Source organism: Zeus faber (assembly GCF_960531495.2).
Source record: "Zeus faber genome assembly, chromosome: 18".
Taxonomy (NCBI): Eukaryota; Metazoa; Chordata; class Actinopteri; order Zeiformes; family Zeidae; genus Zeus; species Zeus faber.
This window is the reverse complement of record NC_137210.1, coordinates 15829219-15854218: the sequence shown is the minus strand read 5'-3', so window position 1 is coordinate 15854218 and position 25000 is coordinate 15829219. Positions and strand designations below refer to the sequence as shown.

Genomic DNA, 25000 nt, shown 5'->3' with positions numbered 1-25000 from the left:
CAACTCGTGCATGTGTGCAACGATATCGTCATTGTAGCATGCGTGGTGCAATCTTGGTGAGGCGGCCATTGTTGATCACAAACTCCTTCCACAATATTGAACCGATTTGGATGAAACTCGAACGACACCATGTCGGAACTTCGGAAAAATTCACATGTTATTCAGATTCAGATTGTTGTGGTCACTCTTACGTCAGACCCCTCGGCATTTGCTGCCATCTTGGTGAGGGACCTGTTGTTGACCAATCACTAGACTGCAATGCCATCATTTGACCTGTTTTGCGCCGCTGACGAAAAAAACACAGTTTTAAACAAAAGTATTCCACAATAATGGACCAATCTGGTTCAAACTTGGACGACAGCACGTCGGAACCACCCCGATACACATTTTATTGATCTTGTCTGTGAGTGCGGCGGATCCATGAGATCCACAGACCACTTGATGTCAGTTTTTCACTATCAAAAGCAATAGGGCTTCGGCGCTGGACCAGAAACATGCACACGTCATCGTCTGACCAGCGATGGACACTCGTTACCAGGTCCCCGGGCGCGTCGACGACTGCTGCCCACTGCTCCTGGCTGCTCCCCGGAGGAAGGACAAGCCAGGAATGGGTCAAATTCAGAGGCCTCATTTCACCGGCCACCATCCAAAAGCATGTGTGTGTGTGTGTGTGTGTGTGTGTATGCATGTGTTGTGGTGTGGTGTGTTGCGTGATAATCAAAGATTCTTCTTCTCATCCGCTTCCTGGAATCCTTACCTCTAAACAGTTTTTTAATTATTCTCCTCGAAGCTTTTTCAAACCCGAGAAGAATAAAAAAAATAATAATAATAATCAATTGGAAAAAAAAAACTAAGAAGACCAATTTAAAGACTGATTGAAGGCTGAACTGAAGAGAAAAGTTTTGAAAGCGCCTACAGAGTCTGCAACGCTCATATTCGCCGGCGGCTTGTTCCATAGTTTGGGAGCTTAAAAGGCTGCACGGCCAATCCCCTTCTGAGTGGGGTGCTGTACTGGTAGCAGGCCAAGGCAGGGCCCCTTAGAGCTTCGGTGAGAGGACTTTAAAATCAATTCTAAAGGGAACTGCGAGCCAGTGCAATGTATCTACAATCGGAGCGATGTGCCCTGGCTTCTTGTTTTTCTGTTAAAGGTCTGGCTGTCGAAATCCTGAATAAGCTCAAGTCTCTCAATGGACCTTTTAGGCCAGCAAAAAAAAAAAGGGGGGCGGTCGTCCCATCGACTCGCGATCAAGGCATGAGTTCACTTTTTGGCGTCCTTTGCGACGAAAGATGAAGGAACACTGTTCTGCTCTCGCTTTCTTGATATGGGGATTAAAACTTGAGTCGGAGTCTAGATGAGCACCCAGACCTGTGACTTCTGGTTTGACCCAGGGATTCAGCGTATCAGTTAGTCTTGCAGAGAGCTCCGCCTCCCTTTTGGCACTGAGGCCGACCAAAGGGATTTCATCTTCATATAGTTTTAGGACGTTTTTACTCATCCAGTCACTTACTGTACAGCAAGTCGACGGGTAGTGAGAGCACGTTGGGCATGCAAGATCTGGCTCCACAGAAATATACAGTTGTTATGTTCACATTATATGTACATTTACATGCTTCCATTAGGTATACTATTAGAGAACATAATGTTAATTTCCATAACTATAACTATATATATATATATACATAGTGTACATAATATCAGAGAACATAATGTTAATTTCCATAACTATATATATACACACACACACACACACACACACACACACACACACACAGTGTATATACTATCAGAGAACATAATGTACATTTCCATAACTATATAGTTATGGAAATGTACATTATGTTCTCTGATAGTATACCTTATTGAATATATGTAAATTGAGAGAAGTATTTTTTAGGTCTTATTTGGTTGCTGGTTCATCATTGTAATGCCAAGCCATGTGAAAAATATGTTCCCCACATTTGCGCCCGGCACAAATATAAAACTTTATTCATATAAACAAGCTAACATTGGCCTTTGAATTGTTTAATCTTTTCTGCCATTTCTATCCTGTTGGTGATATGTTTAAACAGTGACCAAATGACACCACATATTGCAGAGCGGATCTCCTCTGAGCGTACGTTGAGCTTGTAATAACATCCAGAGCCACTCTGTGCAGTTTGTGAGAGCATTTTCTTTTAATTGCAAGCAGAATTTAGAACGCATGAAATAATGTCAGAGCACAGTAATGTGTTTTTCAAGTCATTACACTTCCTTCTTATAAACAGTAATCCAGCCCATCTGGGTGGGAATGACTTGCTGCAGATGGAGCCGTCTTTAATGTAGAACCTAAGAAAAAGGGAATGCATTTTATTAGCATGGTAATTATGTGGATGATTGTGACTGTATTAGGGTAAATCAGTATAGAACCCACTAATGAATTATAATCATACAGTCTTGCAAATATGACCATTTTCTTTTATTTATGATGAAGAAAATGAATCAGAGATTTCATAAAACAGTGTCCTTAAATGTTGTTCTTACATTTAAGTCCTCCTGCACACACTACACATATGTGTGTTTTTTTAAACCTTGCTCCATATAGTTCTTATTTATTGTTAATTATAATAATAATTAATAACAATAATAATGATAATGATTATTATTATGGTTCCAGCGCACAAGGCTGGATCCCTAACGTTATTGTTCAGATTTTTATTATTATTATTATTATTACCCTCTGCATTTTTCGGGCTAAAAAACATGGCTGAGGTCTCTATAGAACCGGAACGTCACAGGCATCTCGTGGTTCAAGTTTGATCCATATTGATCTACATTTGGAGCAGGAATTAGTGAAAAACCGATGACATTTTTACCTGAAGTCGCAGAACATTCTTTGCACCGCCGATACGCCAAGGATCTAAAACCTCCGGTCGGGTGGTGGAGCGAGATGTGTTTGTTGAGTAGGGTGCCTTGTGACATCATCATCCGATTCATTATATATGTGCAGTTTGTGGCTCCGGATGCGTGATTCCCAGCTCTTGTGAGCAGTGTGGTGTAGATTCCATCGCTCTGTAGTTGTTACAAACTGTGCGTGTGTAAGTGTCTGTGTATCATCCTACCTGCTTTACGTTGGCGGGGCTTTCCCATTTATATTTTATCATTTATTTTACCATATGACACGAACAGCTCATCGTACAGCAGGAGCGCCAGCGCTTCCTCCGCTCTCTCACCCGGCCGCGGTGCTCTCCGGCTGGGCAGCGCGCAGCGGGGATGAGGCCCCTCGGAGCTGACGCGGCGGGTCCTCCTCAAACACCAACTTGGATTACAACTCGCCCTCCTCCCAACCCGAGTCCGGCGCCGCCCCCATCCCCTCAGGAGGGGAGCGATTAAAGAAAGAATCCTCGACTTTCAGTGATAAGTCTGACACGGTGGGAGACAGTCCCTCGGTCCGCTCCAAACGTCCCCGCATATAATCACAGAGCTCAGATTCGGGAACCTCAGATTATGGAACCTCCGGACCTCAAAAACCTGTAAAACAAACCTAATGTGGCTAAACTGGACCCTGCCTGCAGCTATATTTATTGTTATTATTATTATTTCCAGCATGAAATTCTCTGAAAAGTTTGATTCCATCAAGTTGTTTTGGCAAACGACTGTCTAATTATGGAGGAAACGTGTGAATTAGATAAATACCACCCTTTTAATTGAGCCAAGTACTGCGTCGGCTATACTCATGAGGTAATAATTTATAATAATGAATAAATCAACCCGGTCTCACGCTTTTCGTGCTCACAGTCGTGAAAATGTATCTATTGAATCGTTTCCCTGAGCACGATTTTGACTGAAATCTCTCAAACTTACTTGTTAACCTACGAGAGGAGACTTTTCCAAAAAGTTGTTGGTTTTTTTTTCTACGACAAAGTAAAATAAATCCAACCCTGCCATTGAAGTGGGGTGCCCAGTTTTGATTCCAAGAACATTTATAATCAGGATTTTATTAAATCTGAACTTTATCGCCGAACAAAACCAAACACATTTTTGAAAAGGTCTCATCTGGTACGTTTGAGAAATTATCAAAGGTTCAAGGTTCAAAGGTCATATCTCAGATTAGGGTCCACTGAAATTTCTCAAACGTACCAGATGAGACCTTTTCAGTGGACCCTAATCTGAGATATGACCTTTGAACCCCGACCGAGATCACCTTTGAAGACTTATATTTCAGTCACTAAAAGAGCTTCCAAAATAAGGTCAACGGTTTTGGACAGCTCTGGACATGTACTTCTAGAGGGGTGGCGGTGTCAATAGGCGGGGCTACTTAGAATGGCATATAATATAATATAAAACATATAATTCAGGGCTTTAAAAATGACATATGAAATTTCTGCAAATGCAGGGATATTCCCCGACCAAATTGACCCCTAGCAACACATGCATGTTGTTTTTCACCCATACCTTCTTTTATTTTTTAGGTCATAACAATAAAACTACATACCAATGAGGAAATTGCATCAAGATGCATGACAAAATGGTGCAGAATTGTAGTTCTAGGATAAGGGTTCCCGTTAGGGTTTCAAACTTTTATAAATAATTGCGTAAATATTACGCAATTATTATAATTCCGCATCAACCGTTAGATTGTCTTTAATATTTCGGTATAGTTTTTATTTTTTTATATTTTAAGATATACATTTTTTTTATTAGTTGCTCAGTTGTAGTTTGAACTGCCGTTTCTGCTTGTTTGTGTTGTGACCCTACACCACCTCATTCTAACTTTGAAATCATTTTTGAGAATATATAGGAGCTCATATAAAGTAGATATAGTTCTCATCATAGTGTCATTTCAGCACATGCATTAGTGAATGTTATTCTCACATCTAAGCTTGATTCACGTTATAAAATCGATCTAGTCTGTACTCACTGTAATCATCATAGCTCCCAAAACACAAGCGGTAAAATAATGATTCAAAACACAGAGAAATAAATTCCCAACATCATGATATTATGGCCATTCAATGCATTTATTTCTTATATGTGTAGTAGAATTCACTCTTTTTTTTTTCTTCAGTTCTGACAAGAAAATTGAAGATTAAATATGACGCCAAATGGCATTGAGACTGTTTTTCATTTCATCACAATAATTAAACAGGAACATACACATTCTGACACACAAAGCTCTCTGTGCCCGTCACTTCAGTGCAGCGATACCATAGATTTCAATCAGAAGATTTCTTTTGATTACTTTAGAAAAATGAATTAAACAAACAGACAAATCAAATCAAGACAAGACAAATCACCCCACCCCCCCTTCAAGATATGTGCACCTTAAATGAGTCGCATTAAAACTTTATTTAAATTATTTTTTCACAAATTGGGATGTCACACGATACCTTGCCAGATCCTGTCTCATCACTTCATTTACACCATGGCCCTTGCAGCTTGAAACTCTGTGGAATCTTTTATTAAACCAGCTTTCACAATAATAAAAAAAGCTATTTATTATTGAGCATTATTTTACTATGGTATATTCAAGGGCATTTTAAATCTTCATTTTTAGTGCAGGGAGTCCAACTCTAAGGCTTTTCTTATTTTCTATTATATATATTTTGTATTTCTCTTCTCGATTTACTGTAAAATGAGGATAATGGAACAAGTGGTATTTGTGAACAACAAAAAATGTAAAAGCCTGGCACCTGCAAACGAGTCCCACAATTCGCTCGTGCTTGAAAGTAAAACATTTTTGAGTGTTTGGAGTATTGTTTCCGGAATGTTGATGGTGCTGGGCAACCGATTTAAAGCAAATTTTTTGACCGATCTGTTGCATTTGCAAAGCAAGGGGTTGCAAGTTTCAAACAATAATAAATAGATATAAGATATTAAAGTGTATACACGTGCATACCAACACACACCCCAAACACACTTTCTCCAAATAAGCCTCAGTCAATTTTCTTTGACTCCCCTCAATGAATGTGTTTATATTTAGAAGGTGCATTCATAACAACATCACATACCACATACAATCACATACAACCCTTGTGTTATCTTTTGTGTGACCTTTTAGCTATTAAACAGCTTATAAATGTATTCAATTCAACACTCCCTCTCTAGGTTATTCTGGGAGTCTGCCTTTTCAAACAGATGTCGTACGGTTATCAATAGCCCATCCTTGGATTGAGCTTGTTATTTATACTGGGGATGCAAAGGGTTGATGCATTTAAGATTAATCATCATCACAATTTGGACGGCAAAACAGCACACGGTAAGTGTTGCTTTAGCATCCTGTTGGAATAATGTGCTGCTTGATTTAGTCTTCAGGTGTGTGAAGAATGATGTTCAGGGTCGATCAGTTACCTAACTATCAACTCCAAGACACACGTAAACACCTACAGCCAGCAGCGCCGCACACAGCCGCGCGCACACACACACGCAAGTGCGCACACACACACACGCACACACACACACACACACACACACACACACACACTCATACTGTAGAAGTGCCCATGTACAAAAAAGTGCACAGCTGGTATAACACAATATTAAATCAACTGCATTTGTGACATGATGAATGCGATTTGTTTTAAGACAAGGATGGATGGACATGGATGTTTGATAATAGGAAAACGAAAATTAGAGGTATTATCTTGTTAACTGCAGTCAGAGTAGAAACATAAGATTTGATTGCACCCCCCCCCCCTTCCCCAAAACCCCCCCCCCACAAAAAACGAAGCAGCAGCACAATGAATTCAACGCCGATTTTACTGAGCATTTCATTTGATAAGGACACATAAAAAAAAAAAAAAGAACACACGATAAAGAGACATAAAAGCATCATGGCTTTTTTCAAACCATTAAAATGAAACGTCCTCAATCGCATCAAGACGACTGAGGACTTTTATTTTTTATCATCATCTTTATGTATTGATTCGGATCGGGAGTGGAAATCTGTCAGACACGCGGGAGTGACTGACAGGTTTTATTTTGGGGCTATTTGCTTGCAGCCTGCTCTTTGTAGATTGGCAGTCTGCTGGCGTTAGAGCTCCTCACTGCCCACAGTGGAGCTCCACAAACATGTAAAAGCAGCAAAGTGTGACGGGGAGCGCGATGAGAGGCGAATGCTGATCGCCTCATTCATAGTCAGGATGCACAGCCGCCACAGCAATAATATATTTCATCGCCTGTTGTCTTTTACCCACTTCTTATCTCTGTATTGAGAAAGAAAATCGGTCTCGCCTTCAATTAGCGCGGAAAACAAAAAGGTTTTTTCGAGTCGTGGGACATTAGCACTTTAACACAAACCTCCCGTTTGTTCTGTACAGACGTCTTACCAAAAGTTTCAGATATAAAATCCGCCTGCCCTGCTTCAGTAGGTAATACCATCTTTATGATTTCATGTGGCGATTGACTCCGTTTCTCAGTCCTGTGCATAATTTAGAATGGTGGCTGGACTCAGTTGGGGAGAGGAATTTCTGCCTGTGAGACATTTGACTTTAAGACTCAACACAAGAGTGTGTTCCACCATAAGCATCAACATACAGTAATATAATTGAGTTAAAATTGAAAATAAATAAAGAAAAGAAAACAAAGGTTGCCTCCCGTACGGCAGACGCCACAGTGGCTTCACCGCAGATTTCGCCGACATATCAGTTGTAAAGGAACATTTTCATTCTGATTTGCTTTGGCTTTCGTCTTTTCTATTAAAAAACACTCTTTATTCCTAATGGTCAGTTTAATGTGGATACATGACATGCAACAATTCTTCTTTTTTTCTTTTTTCTTTTTTTAATAAAGTTTTCAAGTGGAGCCACTTTCCCCGCCGGCTGCGACAAAAACGCCCCGTCACCGCGAATGTGCAACAGGAGAAGCCGCGGCCGGCGCCGCCGCCGCCCAATGAGCATCTTCTTTCCTCCTCCCGCTCTTTACGCGGCGATCACAATCAGCAACGTGATGAACAACCAAGGCAGAGGATCAAAGCAGCGAAGAAGATTAGCGAATATTATAAACAAATTGATAAATCCACCCATTTCAAGATTTAAGACACCAAGGGGCACTCCAAGGCAGGGCTGCTGTGAGACTCACAGACTTGGCAGTTTCATGACCATAAATAAAGAAGCCGAGCGCTCGGATCTCACTGAAGCGGGAAAAAAACAGATAGATACAGTTAGATAGATTAGAATAGTGACGAGATAGCATATGTTCAGGTTCTTATTAAAACTGTCCCCTGAGGAGTCTCCTCGCAGGGGTTGTGGCCTCACCACCGCGCCACTTGGCTCGTGTAGTCTTCGGTGGTGGCGGGGAATTCGCCATCGCCACTGTTCCCTTTGCTCCCCGACTCCGCCCCTTTCCCTCCTTTGGTGCCCTCCTCCCGGTGCCGGGGCAGCCAGGACCTGCCCTGCTCTCTCTGCTCCCGCAGCCAGCGCCGCTCCTCCCGCCGCTTCAAGCGCACCTCCTGGTGCTCCCGCTGGCGGGTGAACTGGAAGCGCTGGAGGAACAGGTCCTTGGCGTAGTCGTAGAGCTGCATGTCCAGCAGGTTGAGCTCCTCGATGCGTCGGCGCACAGGCTCGCTCAGGTCCACGTTGGCGGCGCGCGTGCTGTTGATCTGCGTGAAGGCGGAGATGAAGCGCAGGCTGAACGTCCGTTCGAACAGGTACTGCGTCTTGCGCTGGAACTCGGTCAGGCCGTAGAAGGCCATGTTCTTCAGGTTGCTCATGGCGCTGCTCAGCAGGATGTTGCTGCGCTCGCTGTCGTTCATGGAGGACAGGTTGTAGCAGCCCACCAGGCTGAGGTCGGCCAGCATGCGGACCTGCCGGTTGTTGGCCAGGTTGGACGGGCAGTTCATGAACTCGGTGAGGGTGACGCCGGACCAGTCATCGCCGCTGTAGCAGGTGGGCAGCTCGTCCTGGGTGGGCGAGCGCCCGTCGCACATGTGGAGCGAGGTCTTCCACGTGGCGCCGCGCTGCACGTGCTTCCACTCGCTCAGGTAGCGGGAGACGGGGTCGCGCAGCATGGTGATGTAGTAGAAGTTCCTGCGGGGCCAAAACAAACACGGTCAGAGAGCTATGAGCGCGGCGGCATCACGGAGCGCCGTCCTTCATGGCGCTGACAGATGGCGGCTTTCTTTGACAATGTATCACACGACAAGGTTGAATGCTAATTGGGAAACTGAAAGTCTCACTAATGGGAACATCAAGTGATTTCTGTGTTTTGCCCTCTGTTACACTCCAGCACCAGCGCTATGAGGGAACAAAGTAAAATATGGGGATCTTTTATTCATCCTTATGTTATCTGAAGAGAAAAAACAAATAACTCTAAAACAGACTTGGAAATATTGAGGAAGCAGTGAAAATATGATCTTCAGCAGTCTTGACCAGATATTCCGCTTGGTCTTTGCCGACCGACCGCGGCGAGACCTTTTTAGGGGAGAAAATGTATTCCAGTGTTATCTCTTTGGCGAGGGAGCTGTTAAATGAGTGATATTCTTGTTTATACACGCCGCTGCCTCCCCTCCAGACGGTGACTATCACCTCGATACTCGCACGCCTAAGGACAGCCGCCCAGCGGACAAGACAAATGAGGAGTGTTTACTTCAATGCATCAGTTTCTGCACTGTCAGTGTACTGTAAGGACATCTTCAGGAGAGGACGACGTTGCGAGGACTCACCCCCAAAATACATTGGGGGTACTTCAAAAAACAAGAAAAAAGGAAAAAGGGAAGCTCTGCGTTGAACAGCTGTTACTTTATTCCTGTAGTTTGGGCTCATGAGAAACACCCTTAAAAGAAGAATGTCACCTGTATTATTGTATTGTGTACATATTTATTTATACATCCACTGTATATTCGTACTTATAGGGAGCAACCATACTCAAGAATCAAGATTCAATATGTAGTGACATATATGCAATCTTTGCAACTCACCCGGAGATTATGCACAATAGTTACTCACTACGATTCTATACTACTATACTGCCACATGACTAACTTCTCCGTGCATAGAATCACTTTTTGCATATTCTGTGTATTTTTGTATATTTGTCTTTTTTTTAATTGGCTATTTCTTTTTGTATATTTGGCAAAAAAAAAAATCCCAAACTGTCTTAAGCTTTATGCTTTTTTATGCCATTTGTCTGTACAGCAGTGCACTAAACTTTACCGCGACAAATTCCTTCTACATCAAAATGTACTTGGTTGAATAAACCGATTCTGATCCTGATAAAAAAAAAACAAACAAACAAAAAAAAACAAAAACAAAACATGAATATAACAATTTAGAAAACAAACATACACTATATCCTACATACAGATCCATGTGGATTTGGCCGATTTCGGCAGTAAATATTTGTTTGCTGGAGAGCAGCTGTCCCCTTCATGCAGAGCACTTTGTGTCCTTCATCCCACTGCGGATGACCTCCGGGGACGTCCATCAGTTCGCTGAGCTCCAGGTATGTCAAAATGGCTTCCAAGCGGGAGCGGAGATGGGACAGGTGTTGGCCAGGCACGCCCCTCCCTACGTTGACATTCTCTGAGTGCCATGTGAATATTTAACGACGTGACCCCCGGAGAACAGTCTGGCCGGATTAAGAGGAATGCACTGCTGAGATTTCACACTGACTCCAAAGCTGCTCCACGCTCCACTTCTTTCCACACAACAAACATACCCGACACAGCCTCGTACCCGCGAGTGGGCATATAAAGGCTGCACAACACGAATGCACTGTCTTCCATGTTTTTTTCTTCTGGTTTGCGTTTAATCTGTAGCAATGGGATTTAATCAGATATTTAAACTAAGGGCTGTACATAAAAATGCAGTACACAATGGCAGATTAGATGTAAATTTGACTTCAGATTGAGGAGAATGCCTTGCCTTCCCTGGTCATTCGATTTTTTTTTTTTTTCAAATTTGATCTTTATCTTTATTTTTTTTATCTTTATCGTTGTTGTAATTTTTGTTTTTATCCACCTTACTACATCAGCTCTGTGTTCTTTCTTTTTAAAATGACTGGCATGATATCATGGTCATACAAAACCTGTGTTTTGCTTCAATTCATTTCTTCAGTGAAAATCTGAAACCTCTGTAAACAGAAACCCAACCAGCTGTATTCATACGGGCAAAATCATTTTAAAAGCTCAGAATCGGGTTATAATGGCAATATAAATTACATATAAATGAGTCTAGTCTGAGCGAGTTTTTGTTGTAAGGGGCAGAATTTAAGGGGATCTCAGTCTTATTAAAGTTAAATTCCAAGAATCACAACCCATTGCCTCTGGGGCCACAGAGTTGATGTGTGGCTCTGTGGGAACTGTAGAATGGAATCAAGTCACTTTCTATTCTCTGTTACTATATAGAACAGTTTCTCAAATGGAGCTACTTGCAACCCTGGGGGTACTTTGGGGTACTCCGAAAATTAAAAAAAAAAAGTGTTAAAAAATATTGGTTATATATAATATTTAAAAAAAACATACGACAGTTCATAATTTCTTAACTTTCTTTTTTTTTTCTCCCAGTGCCAGTGAAGGGGGTATTTTCGCTGAAAAAAAGATCTGAGGGGGGAGTGGATTACTAAAAAAAGGTTTGAGAGCCACTGATGTAGAAGATCATTCCCTTGTTTTGCACAAACCCAGACCAGAGACAAAAAAAACATCTACAGTGTCTTTTTTTTTTTTTTTTTTGGCCGTGACAAATCGCAATATCTTTTGACTCCACCAAGCACAATATGACCAAAAGATATAAGTCTTAAGTTGTTTTCGGCGGCGGCGGGGTGGCGGCGATGTGTCCTTAAAGTGCCATAGGAATCAACCCGGAGAGTGCATAACGTAATAGGAGTCGGGCGAGAAGCTGTGATTAGAGCGCTGTTGGCAGCAGCTGTATTCTGGCACTCACTCCTGCAGTGGGGCGGCTGCAGACACGTCCTCATTAGAGCGTCTCTGGGACATAAACACATGCAGCAAGTGTTGTCTAAAGCGCACTCAACAGCCCAAAGGTCAGCGCTGTGAACCATCAGTGTCACCGCGCATCAGCGTCAGCGCGTTCGCCGAGCTGTCGCGCCAGAACCTCTCCCTCACTGATAGGGACCGACGTCCGTGACGGGGGGCGGGCGGGAGGGGGTGAGGGGTGGGGGGCTAACACGCTACCCTCAACCACCCGCCTGTTCTTCAATCAATATAACGCCGATAATAATATCACACGCATCACTAACTGTGGGCGGCTAATAGTTCATTTCACGTAAGGAAACCTCAGTCTGGGGAGGGGGCCTCAAGTTGTCGACTTTTGCGGTTGTAAAAAAACCCCCAAAATAACACCACAGGGGCAGCGGTAGGCCGACGTATTCGGTCACGGTGTGAATAATGCAGATTCCTCCGTACAGTTACACAGCAACAGAGACACGTCTCCTTCTGCCAAACCCATTTAAAGTGTTTAAAAGTCGCAAGCCCCGCTGAACTCGAGTAAATCATGGATCAATAATGGAGGGGTATTGCGGCTCGTCTCTCCGAAACCAGGAAGCCCCAGCAGAACTCAACTCAAGCGTGGACTAAGTAGAGGTCATTAGGAGGAGCCGGACAGGGAATTGAAAATATGGATCAAAATGGAAATGAGAGCGAGGGTAAGATGGCTGAGAGAAAAGGGGATGGATAGGATAAGAGGAAAAGCGATATAGAGTATTCAAAGAAGACGTTTGGAGGAAGAAAAAAAAAAATCTTGCATTCCAGCTTGCTTTGAAAACGCCAATATCAAAGCATGGCAGGCCTCCGTGGCAAGATGTTATCGGTGTTGTTGAACGAGCCAAAGAGCAGTCAGGAGGAAGGAGGAATGCCTTTCAAACAAAACCAGAAAGCCCAATATTATGTTTTACAGACCGGCCCCACGAAGCTCAGATTCCCTCAAATATCAGCGGGAGAGACCCATCTGCGTGCACCACTAAACCACTACTCATCCTCACCCAGTGTCAGCGCAACAGCCAACTGGCTTTTAATTGCCTGTAATTAACCTCAATGACATTAATTTCAACCCGCTGCCCCTCCCTGATTGCACGCTACTTAAAAGGACGTTGCACTTTTAGCCCCGGCACATGGTTTTCACGGTGGAGGAAGCGAGCCGCCTTCCGAGGACGGAGTGGACGGATGCATCTGCAGGTGCTTGAAGGTGAAGGCAAAGTGAGATGATGGAGCAGGACTTTGTTTACGATGAAGACGAAAACCCCGAGCGGTAAATCAGCCCTCACGCCTGACACTGACTGATGCTGGTGGGAGTGGAAAGTGGAGAAGGTGGCTCCAGTTTGAAGCAATCGCCTCTGATATCTTCCCCGAGAGGTTGAGCACAAACTGCACGGCGACGTCGCTGCGCTTTCGCCGAGTTGAGAACGCTCCCGGCGCCTAAATCTCCCTGTTCGTTGCCGTGGCGCAGTCCCGAGGAATCAAGGCAGGCGCGATCACACTCTGAATCTATCTTCATGTCGTGCGAAGGGATTGAACCCACTCAACACCTGTTTTCTGCCTTTCATCCTCTTCCTGGCGGAGCTTCAAACCCAGCGTCCCAACCTGCTCCTCATCCCGGCGTCTCCCCAGCGACATGGCACGGGTCAGCCGCAATGCAGGGAAACTCCTAAGTAATACTATATTACAGTAAGGCCAATTGACGAAAATAAAGAAAATGGAGGAAAAATACATCAATAAATAAATTGAATGGTCACTATGTGATAAATATACATTTGTGGTGCGGGGGGGATCAGAGGTGGCTGTACGCCAGTTGCTCGTCGGAGCAATCAACGAGCAACAGGTAAATCACCCATCCCCACACACACACACACAGGTAGAGCCTCTGCTCCTAAATTGTTAACATCCTGCCCGCTCTCTACAATAAACTGGTGTGTTTGCCACATCTCTGTGTCTCTGTGTCGGAGGGCCCTGAAAACGGCACTCGGGTGGCGTGTGGCAGGCGAACTGCCACAACATTATTTCATATTTTTCCATAACATAATTTGACCTAAAGTGATGTAATTGTAATGCCATGATACTTGACCATGACAACTGATCATTTCTTTTTTCTTCGATATTGCACTTTTTCCATTTTATCTTTATCATTTTACCTTGCCTTCACATCATTTCCCTTGATGCCTCGTTTGAAGCATTTTGAATTGCCAGTGTGTATGAAACGAGCGACACAAATAAACCTGCCATGCCTCGTATTGCTGATTGCGAATGCATTTATTAGGTGTGATAACCCAATATCTGTGTCCTCATGCGATTTCAACGATCAACTTTATTGGAACACAACGTAATATCACCCAGGAGGCGAATGGAACAAACCATCAGAGGAATGTTTTTAACCACAGTCCTCTGCTGCTCGGAGAAGCTCTTTCTGTAATTCTACACACACACACGCGCGCGCGCGCGCACACACACACACACACACACACACACACACACACACACACATACACTCACACTCCCCAGCACACCTCTGCGTCTCCTCCTTGTCCGACAGACACTTAGGACTCTCTCAGGATCCTTAACCTTTTCCTTAAAGGTTGTCAGATTAGGCACGCTGCTGATTTCACGCATCTGTCCCCGACCCGATGTGTTGTGTTTTATCTCCGTGTATCACTCTGTTGTGCAACATTTCCCTTCTTCTCTTCCTCCCTCTTGCCCTTCGCCGGCGCGGTGGAACGTCGCCAAAACGTGAGATCTCCCTCTCCGGCTAAAGCATTGATGCTGAAATAAATTGGCGGTAATGATACAGGCTGATGAAAGGAGAAGAAAATAAAAAAAATAAGATATCAAGGTTTTCATCAGAAGAAACAAACATTTGCATATGGCCTATGCACTCAATCTATCTTCTTGTATTTATTGTATAAAAAACATCTATTTCGATGTGACACCTCTTATACGAATACAATTAAGCGTGTTAATTGAGAAAGGCCGAAACATGTGCAAAAATAATGTGTAGGATGTCAAAATTTCGCGAAAGAAAATGTGATAACGAAATTAAAATGTAAACCTTACCTAGTGTATCCTGTGACAAGTTGATGCACGTTGCTCTGTTTTGGCTCCTGTCCAACGACGCAATAAGCTTAGAAGCTTCGACTTTATAACCTAACGTCATACCACGAAGCCCTATGAAACATTTTTAAAGAGCCGGGAATCTAAATGATCTATTACACCCTATTAAAGATGGAGGTGAAATTCTTCCAGCCACCAGAGACAGCTTTCCAGCTCTAAACAAAAGATGGTGTAAAGCGCAGACCGCCTTGGCCTCGCGCCTCCGTCTAATTAACGCGGAATTCGAAATGACTCCAACGGGAGCGATCTGCTTTTCCCCGCAGCAGGTGGGACAACACCGCCAGGCGCAACGGGAATCAACCTGTAACGGAAAACACACACACACAGGTTCCGGTGTTTTCCAAGGAGAACCCTGCAGTGCTGCGGAGCTCCCGGTCCTGCAAGGATCCTTTCTCCCTGGCAGGGGTCCCAGGCACCTGCGGTGTAATTCTACTCTCCGTGCTGCTCTTGGGCCCAGGGCAAAGCACTATAAATACTAGCCCTCCGGCTCCCACTGTACTGTACATCCCATTAATACATGAAAAAAACTCTGTTTCTAGGAGTCGAATGCAGAAGACTTCCTCCGTTTGAAATACTACCATGGGCATTTTGACGGCGTCAACTCTCAAGGTACGGATGTAAATAACAATGACCGTCGAACAGTACTTCCATTTGCAGTCGTCCAAATCAATGTATTGACTTGTTTTAATTAATAGTATTCACAGAGTTAAAGCACCTGGCAGGCATCAAATTGAGTTTTAGCCCATTGACTTGTCAGCACGCACACATTTGACATTACCCCTGAACATTTTCCTGATGATAGCTCACAATTTCCGATTTGATAATGATGTCTCTATTTACCTTTACTTTTAAATTTGGACGATATTCAAATATTCCATCTTTCTCTGAATCAGAATTGCCACTGCTTTAACATGGAATGAAAATACAGAAATTATGGCACAATCCAAACACTTTACCAAACATATGCCACAATGATCATTTTCAGGCAGGTTTCTCGCCATAACATTTGAATTCAACCCCCAGAGGAAAAAAAAAAAAAAGTTGAATAGAGACAACATAAAACAATGTAAAAATGTGAGGCATCATCGCGATGATGGTCGGGTCATGTAAAATGTGTGTGCAGACTAGTAAACCGCCTAAAACTCAATTTAGTCCTTTAATAGATCTTCAAATGACATATGCTCATGCCAGTTTTCTTTAAAGTTCTTCTAAGCAACAGAAAACATAAGAAGCATCAAGGAGCTCCAGGAACGTCTCTTGAGAGAAAAATAAAAAAAGCTTTAAAGAGAAAAGGGTTCCTCTACCCACCAGATGCCAACATATTTTTGAGCTCATTCTTTCATCAGTTTGAGCCAGTGTTGCCGGGGACAAGTGTGCTTACAATTTGCTGCTTTTTATGTCATTTAAGCCAATGTTTCACCTGTTGTTAACTAAAACTGTGCAAAGAGACACGCCCCTTGATGCACTGTCTGTCGAAATGTAGAACAGATGAAACAATCTTTAAAACTGCTGTTTATGTCGTGCAGTATATGGTATGAAATTGCAGCTCCGAGTCCAATTGGAAAACACATAAATCAACATAACGCGCTCGGTTCCCAGTTAAGTCTGTAGTGCAACCTGCACCGTGTTTTAATTAACCAACCAAATTGATTTCAAAACAAGTGAGTCAATAAATGGGAAATCACTACATTACAGGAACCATTAGTTAGCTCATAACGACCTCGTCACACACACTGCAGCTGAAAACACCCTCATCTATTTTTGTGATTCGCCAATGCACATATTTCAAGGTTTCTCCCCCTGCACAAGGTCGATTTTCTCTGTCGTTTTTCGGCGACCGCACTTTCTCGCTAAATTCTCTCTCCGGTCGTTTAAAGATACAAATAATTAAACAAATACAAAGTTATTTTACACGGTAAATCAATAACAGATAATTCCGAGGATGCGAGACGTAGTTGGGAGTTTTAAGGTTTGATTTTGCGTTTACAGAGCTCAAGACAAGTGAGGCGATTTAGGGAGATTCAAACTCTACTTCGAGTGTGCGGCCCTCAAGCGCTGTTGTGTCTGAAGGCACGTCCGTTTTTTTTTTTGTTTTTTTTTTTTTTTACTTTGCAGCCTGGCGGGCGGCAGAGCTTGGGGTGGACCGTGGACATTAGTCTCCACCACTTTTCAGCAGAAGCACGACATTTATTTTTCCTCCCCGAAGCTCGGCCGTTGTGCTGAAACAGTTTTCAGCACTGTGAGGCGCTCTGTGCATCACTGATGCACAGAGCGCCTCAAAATGTCATTGTTCTTGCCAGAATAAATCAGCATATTCCTCCGTCACGTTTCCCATGCTAAATCTTTTTCTGGACACAGCGGCGCCGGGACCCGTCACATGGTCGTAAGTGACCCGTGGCGCGCAGCACGCCAAGGAACATTTAGCTGTCTGCTTGACTCTCATAATCTACGCGGCTTTCATTTGCACAAAAATCACTGTGTATGAAGGCAATTTAGCTCCCCTCATTAAAAGGACATAAGTGCCTCAGAACTTAATGCCGTCTCACTGCCAGAGTGCGTTTGGGGATTACATCTCCACAAACTGGAAGGGCTGCTGTCACCTTTGGGGGCCAAAATGACCAAGAGTAAAAGAGTGATGACTTTCAAGTTCCAACAGAGGTGAGATGTTTGGTAAACCTCTATATTCTGAAATGTTTTGCGATGGTTTCATCTCTTCATCTTGCCTTTAGTTATGACAGCATACAATAGGGTCATTTTAGTGTCGCAAAATGACGATGAATGGTATTTGTGGTGTGGGGATGGTGTGGTGAGCAGCCACGCCTGACCTGGATCTAGGTGATTGGGATCAGCGTGGCTGCATGCCCGTTGCTCGTTGGTTTATCTAATGAGCAACAGGTTAAAACCTCCATCCCCGCACTCACTCAAGAGAGGAGCCTGTGTCATGACATGTTCTATCTGCTCCTGGGCTATTTCCAGCGAACCCACTCTCTACAATAAACTGGTGTTAACAACCCCCGTCACAGTATTATATCCCAACCACCTCAAATGAGTCAATTTTCTCCCCAAGATTATTTCAAGGAACTCAAAATATTATGGCAAGAAGGAAGAAAGTAAAGCAGTGATCCATGTTAAAGCAATGGCGGAATTTACAAATATGTAATATATATATATTTGAAAAATATATGAAATAAAAATAAATAAAGTATCTTTGATGAGAATACATAATTACTGTAATTGTCAGTGGGAGCAGGAGATTTCAACCTAGGTTTCTCCCCATAGTGTTCAAGTTTCCACAATCTAAGAAAAGAGACAGTATCAAAAATATATTAATATCTAAACATGTCAGCTATCATCAGGAAAATGGTCAGGGGTAAAATGGAAAAAGTGTGTGCTGATTAGTAAACGGGATAAAATTTCACACTGGTACATTCCCCTTAACATTCAATGATATAAATGATATAGTTTTCCTATGTCATCCTATAATCAAATGATCAAAATAACCGCCAGTTTGAAAGAAAAACAATTTTCCACCTTCATTTCCATTCATCAGTCAGCGGGGTGCCATGTCCATCACATCGGCAATACGTGCAAAAGCTGTTAGCCGGAAGCACTACAATACTCCCTGGACTATCGTGCTTAAAAACGTCATTTCAGGAAACAGTATGAATACTGTACCCGCACAGAGGACATTATGGATGGCTACAGGATGGATACAGCAGCCCAACGTCATAGCGAGGATGATGAATACGTGTAGAGGTCAAAATGACACCTGCGTGGTTATATCTTTAATAGACAATGTGGACCACACGCAGCTACTATAGTAGTCCTCCTCATTATTGGCGACAATGTTTTCCTTGGCTTGAACCACTTCAGAGTTGGAGGAGTTACGCTCAGTCCTCAACCTGGCAAAGGCAAAGTGTAGGATGGACCGCGAGCAAAGATGCTTAAAGAGAAATGGCTTCTCTAAATAATGACTTCCTCCATCCCTGCTGTCCTTAATTTCAGCAGCCATGAAAAGCGCCATTAATACGGCCAGCGGTAAGGTTATTGAGACTGATGAGGGCTCTCTTTTATCCGTCCACTTTATGAAGTGTAATACGGTGTCTCCTCTGTTCCCAAAACAGGGCAATAAAGACAATTGAGACGAGGGGCGTGTGTGAGCGAATGTGCCGTGTGTTCGACATCAATACTGTACGGTCGATTTCTTTGTTCTCCCCACATATTCAGTAAGAGTGGAATGGAATTATGGGGCAAGGTTTATACTGAATTCTCTCTCATGCCTCTCTCTGGCGGAGAGTTGCCCTTGGTCTGCCGGAATAAGGACGTTATTCAGCCTGCGAGGTCTCTGCGGCGCATCCCAGCGATGTCCCTCCTCTCTCAGACGAGATGAGTACGAGACTGGAGACATGCATTATTTGTAACAGATATCGCTCCTTAATGGGGTCTCCGCTCCCCCTGGCAGCCCATAATGGACCGTTTTTGAGGTTCTCTGCATCTTGTTCAGCTTTTTGATGGTGACGGAATGGGGACAGTGGGTGTCACCTGGGAAGTAACAAGAAGAACGATGGGGTCTTTCATTTACTTGTCAGGGTGCTGGCACTGCCAGCACTTGACATGGTTGCGCATACAAAAAGTGCTTGTACACAAGCAGTGGCGGATAACAACATGGAGAAGAACTGCCCTTCAAAGTAGCTTTTCTTCTCTGATGATAGAGCTCAGCTGGAAACAAAACGCTTGTCTAAGTGGGAAGAGATTATGATAACAGACCTTTTAAAGTGGTACTTTTGTAATATTTTATAAAAAAATAAATATATTTGATACTTTTTATAGCTGACATTTTTAGGAAACAGCCATTCGATGTATTTCGCAGTATGCACGTTGCCATGCCGTTCCCATTGTTGGTGGCGGGGTCCGCCTATTCAGGCAAGAACACACTGTTTGTGACGCACAAGAAGAGCCTCAGATTAACAAATATCCCTATCACCTCAAGTGAGTAAGAAATAGAAAAACAAAATACAAATCAATTGATGAGAAGTGGGCATGTTGTCCAAATAGAACTTTGGGACTTGCAGTGTAATACACCCAACACAGACGATCCGATGGATTGTCACTTTGAAACAAATAGTACCCTTCTTAATTTCTTACTTTCCTACATTTAATTTCATTCTGCCAAACACCGGCACTCAAAGCCACACGCAGATAGAGTGAAACGATAACTGTCTGCAGAGACCCGGTGGTAACTGCGCACAGACAAAAAAATATAAATAAAAAAAAGGCTGTGTGATCGTCTGCAGAGAGCTGGTGTAATTGAAGATAATTTATAAGGGGTGTCACGCCCACACTTTCCAGTGATCTGAAAATTATATTTTGACATTATTATTATAATTACTTCTACTGTCAGGGCATCCAAAAGTAGCGATGCCTTGAGCGGGGTAGTCCCTGACAATTTTCAAAACGCGCTCCAAAAGCAACTTGTTGAAAATGTGAATAATCTATTGTACAAATAAGGCGTCACAAACATTGAAAAAATATATAATACCAAAAGTTATAGGGAATAGCGATAAAGTGGTCAAAATTTGCATTGAACCACACATGGCATTGAACCTCACGATAAAGAACCATGGACAGCTCCGCAGCTGGCCACTGCACCCAAAAGGCCGTGGTGTGTGGCTTTGTGGTAGAGTAAAATATATTAAATAAACTATCATTTATACATTGTAATATTAACATTTAGGGACTAGAACTAGAGTTCTTAAGTAAACTAGAATTTCTTAAGTCCAAATTTTAATATACACATATTTGATTCATGTAATAAATGAACTGTGTGGGAAGAGTATGTTTTTTTTTATAGATTTACTCGTATTATTTAAATTTATTTTGAATCCACGCATCTCCACGGATCCGCGATCGGACGCAAAACAGGGGCAAATTGCGCTCAGCAGCAATTCTTTACGGGCCTGTTTGTGCCGGCATATGATTGGGGCAACATCTTTTGTGTATGGGACGCCGAGGCGGGGCAGAGAGCAGGCTCAGTTGATGCACAATACATGGTGCTATTCGCGGCCGCAATCCACTCTTTGTGAATTTGCCATTGAGTGTGTAGTGGATGGGTGAGATGTACAAAACGTGTCATATCCAAAGCTTCTTGAACGGTGTAGAACATAGAGAGAGAGAGACATCACCCCATATTCCTCACAGATATTGCACTGGGTCATATATGCCTCCTCGTCTATGCCTTCCAATGTAATCCATTTCCAATAGCCTGACTCAAAGGTCACTGGTTCACTTACCCAAAATCTGACAGTCCTCTGTGCCGAACAATAGCGGCAGTATCCAACGGTAATGGAGCGACAATTATTGACGAACGCTCCGGTCACCGGTCAGATCTGAATAAGAATGAATCTAATGTGAGATCTGCCGTCCCATTTCGGCAGCGCCCTGACCTGCTCTTTGCAAGGAGGCACCAAGCATAAAGACCCGAGAGGGGGCTGAAGACTGTTCATACGACGCAGCAGCAATTTCTGTAATCTATGCTAAATGGAATATCAAAAAAACTAGACATGTTCGTTGTTATTTTTTTCGCCACAGGACCAATACAAGCAGCACTACTGCAAACACCTTTATTCATATCTACGCAGGTTTTCGTGCGAATGCACCTGCCATTTTCCAACAGCGGGAATGGCCGCCGAGCCTGCGCCCGACTGCCGCTCGGATTCGTCTCATTTAATTTGCGACCGTTTAAATATTGTAATGTGACAGGAGAACTTCAATTACAATGATAATGAAAATCCTCCTGTCTAATTACGCTCCCCTATCTCCTCTCTTTCATTTCTAATAAAGATCTATTGAAGAGGTGGCGGCAAGGGTGGTGCTGTGCGATGTGGTGTGTTCGTTTGTAATGTGTGTGTGTGTGTGTGTGTGTGTGTGTGTGTGGAGGGGGGGGTGGTAGTGTTGGCGGCGGAGTCTGAATTAATGATAACGCTAGCAGAGACACAAGTACAGAGACCAGCGGGGGGAAACCACAGTGCACGTTTCATCACATAACACGTCAAGTCGAGGACACTAAGGGCTGTACATGCTTTCATGAGGGGCCTCACATCGCTCCTTGACTTGTGGGGACAGAACATCCTTTCAGGCTCCCAATCCCCACCATAATCCTTCACTGGCATTATCCTTAATATCGTGAGAAATTCCCGGAACGGATTTTTCCTTTGTCCTCACGCTCACGCATTAAGACCATCATTACAATTGTCAGCACCATCATGATCATTGGGGGTAAAATAAACGCTGAGGCAGCAGTCTGGCTTCGGATGCCAGGGATGAAAAGTGTGGAGGGTAAGGAATTATTAATGTTATTTGATACCCGATATAGACACTGGCTTAAAGGATAGGTTGGCCATTTTTCAACCCAGGCCTTATTAAAATGTTGGTTCCCATCATTTATACTGTAACTGTTCATAGCGAAACTGCTATGATATGCTATTGAGAAACTTACCTCTCTGCTGCAGCTTCTCACCATGCTTATATTCAGTCCAGAGGGGCAAAGAATTAAGACTTTAATTCAAAACTTTACATCAAAACTCTTCAAAAAATTGCCAGGCAGGCTGGTCTTATCTGGTTTATAAGGGGTTGTATTTACTCTTTTACACGTCCACAAGTCCACGCGAAAGTAAGAGACTAGAAATAAGAAGTTGTGCCGCTACTTGCTACTAAAGGTTACGTTTTAGACGTACTGTACTGCTGCAATTTCAAGACATAGTTTTAAATACAATTAGATGTTACTGTTATAAAAATAAACAAAATCCAAAAAAATACACCAATAAACACACTATATGGGAATATAATGCTAGCTTTCCGAAAAGGTCATGAAAATGTGTTCTTTTTTTTTTTAATGTCTGGACAGCGTTTTAGGGGTCATTCCTATGTTCCCAGGGTCCTATGTTCCCAGGGTCCTATGTTCCCAGGGTGCTATGTTGCCAGGGTCCTATGTTCCCCAGTTCTACATATGAACTCTCCCAGGGTCCTATGTCCCCAAGGTCCTATGTTCCCAGGGCCCTATGTTCCCAGGGTCCTATGTTCCCAGGGTCCTATGTTCCCAGGGCCCTATGTTCCCAGGGTCCTATGTTCCCCAGTTCTACATATGCACTCTCCCAGGGACCTGTGTTTCCAAGGTCCTATGACCAATTATTAGACCCAATAATTCCTGGGTTGAAGAATGGAAAACCTATCTTTTAAATATTCTTCTGTAAGCCATCATTTCTGTATCACATCAGACTCTGATGTATGATAATTGTGAATAGACCTCAACGACCTAAATTGAACTTTCGACACAGGGGAGATAGTAAGGCTTAAGTACACAGGTTTTAAATGTGTACTGCTGCTGTCATCATCGCTGTGCGCTATTGTAATACAAGCCTTAAAATGTAGAAATTGGATAGGTTACAGGAAGGCAACCCGCACTCAAAATAATACATTTGAAACCTTGGTCGACAATTTTGTTTTAGCAAGATAAAGTCTTACAAAGCAAACACCCAAAGGATTTATCACACAAGCCCTCGGGAGGGGGGGGGGGGGGGGGGGGGGGGGGAGGGCAGAGGAAGAGTGATGGAAGCCAATGAGGCCATGTGCTTATCTCATGTAGTCGACAGAGACGGCAGAGTACTCATAAAAATTCACTTTGTCTTCCCGCTTTCCATTTTATCTTGCCGAGGCTCCTGCGCTCTCAGATGCTTTGATTACCTCCCCATTCAGACACGCCACAATATGGGGAATATATTTTGATCCAGTGCAGTGCGGCAGACATTGACTCGGGACCACCCGGTTCGACAAACCAAAGTAGCCCGAAGGCCCCACCGCTTTCCATTCATCCGACTGTCAGCCTTAGATTTTTTCCGACAGCCCGTGAAATCGTTTGAACTTACTTACAATTCGGCTAATTATTAGGATCCTTACAGTAATTTCAACAGTTGCTTTTGCGTAGTTACCGGAAATAATCGTTTTTTTTTTTTCATTATGACTACTACTGCTCTGCTAGGTACGCTGCACTATGGACTGGACGGAGGGAGGCGGGGGACGTGGCGCATTTCCTAGTGGCGATAGTCCAGACGTTAACTTCCCTCAGCGTACATTTGCATAACCTCTGCGTTACCACAAAAAAAAACAACAAAAAAAAAAAAAACACCTTGATAGAAAGAGCTTTCTGTTCGAGTCTGAACATTAAGTCGGGCAAATCTTCGCAGAACATCCGGGGCTGCCCTGTGGGGGGGCTTGCGACGCGGAGAGAGCCTCCTTAATATTTCTGGGGCTGGAGCCTGAGAAAGACAAATGCATGAAAAGGACAGATTCTCTGACTTTTTCCGCGGCTCATTCCTAGTCTCCGGCTGGCGAAGCAGCTCAGATCAGGCCAACACTGGAAGGGCTTTAACCAGCGCTAATCCCTGTCGTGCTGAGAGTTTGTGGAATTTGAGGTGAGTGTGTGTGTGCGCGCGCGCGTGTGTGCGAAGTCTATTTATGCAAGAGTGGCGAAGGCACGCCGCGCGGAGTGGCCCTAAAACGCTTAGAGGAAATTAAAATACTGCTCCCGCATGTCATTCCAAGCGCAGAGGAGAAACTGCACGTTCATGTTAAAAAAAAAATAATAAAGAAAAGAGGAAAAGTCTGGATTTGGAGCTCAACGCCGCTATCTGATTAATTGCTTAATTGATTTTAATTGATTTCAGAACTCCATATGCATTGAAAGCGAACTAAAGAACTATTCATTTTTCTCCCACAAGGGTGTTTTCTTTTCTTTTTAATGATAAAAAATCGAGGATGAATAGTCTTTTGCGACGCGATAGGACTTACCTACCTTTCTTTTTCGCCACTTTCCAGCTGGCCGCACGGCAAATCCCAGATTCACCTTTGCCCTCCTTAGTAACAATCAGTCCAATTAACATCGTCTCAAGTGAGATCAAGAGGCTTTCAGCCGG

At 43.3% G+C, this 25000-nt stretch overlaps 1 protein-coding gene across 1 annotated transcript in view; it reads right to left on the bottom strand.

The window, feature by feature from the left end:
- Positions 1 to 8228: 8228 nt before the first annotated feature.
- hs6st3b (heparan sulfate 6-O-sulfotransferase 3b) overlaps positions 8229 to 25000 on the bottom strand; it is a gene marked incomplete at both ends in the record, with an annotated part of 59207 nt that continues 42435 nt past the window's right edge. Inside the window, one exon of the mRNA XM_080018603.1 lies at positions 8229 to 9003. Coding sequence (XP_079874729.1) covers positions 8229 to 9003 — 775 coding nt within the window. The remainder of the gene's footprint in view (positions 9004 to 25000) is intronic.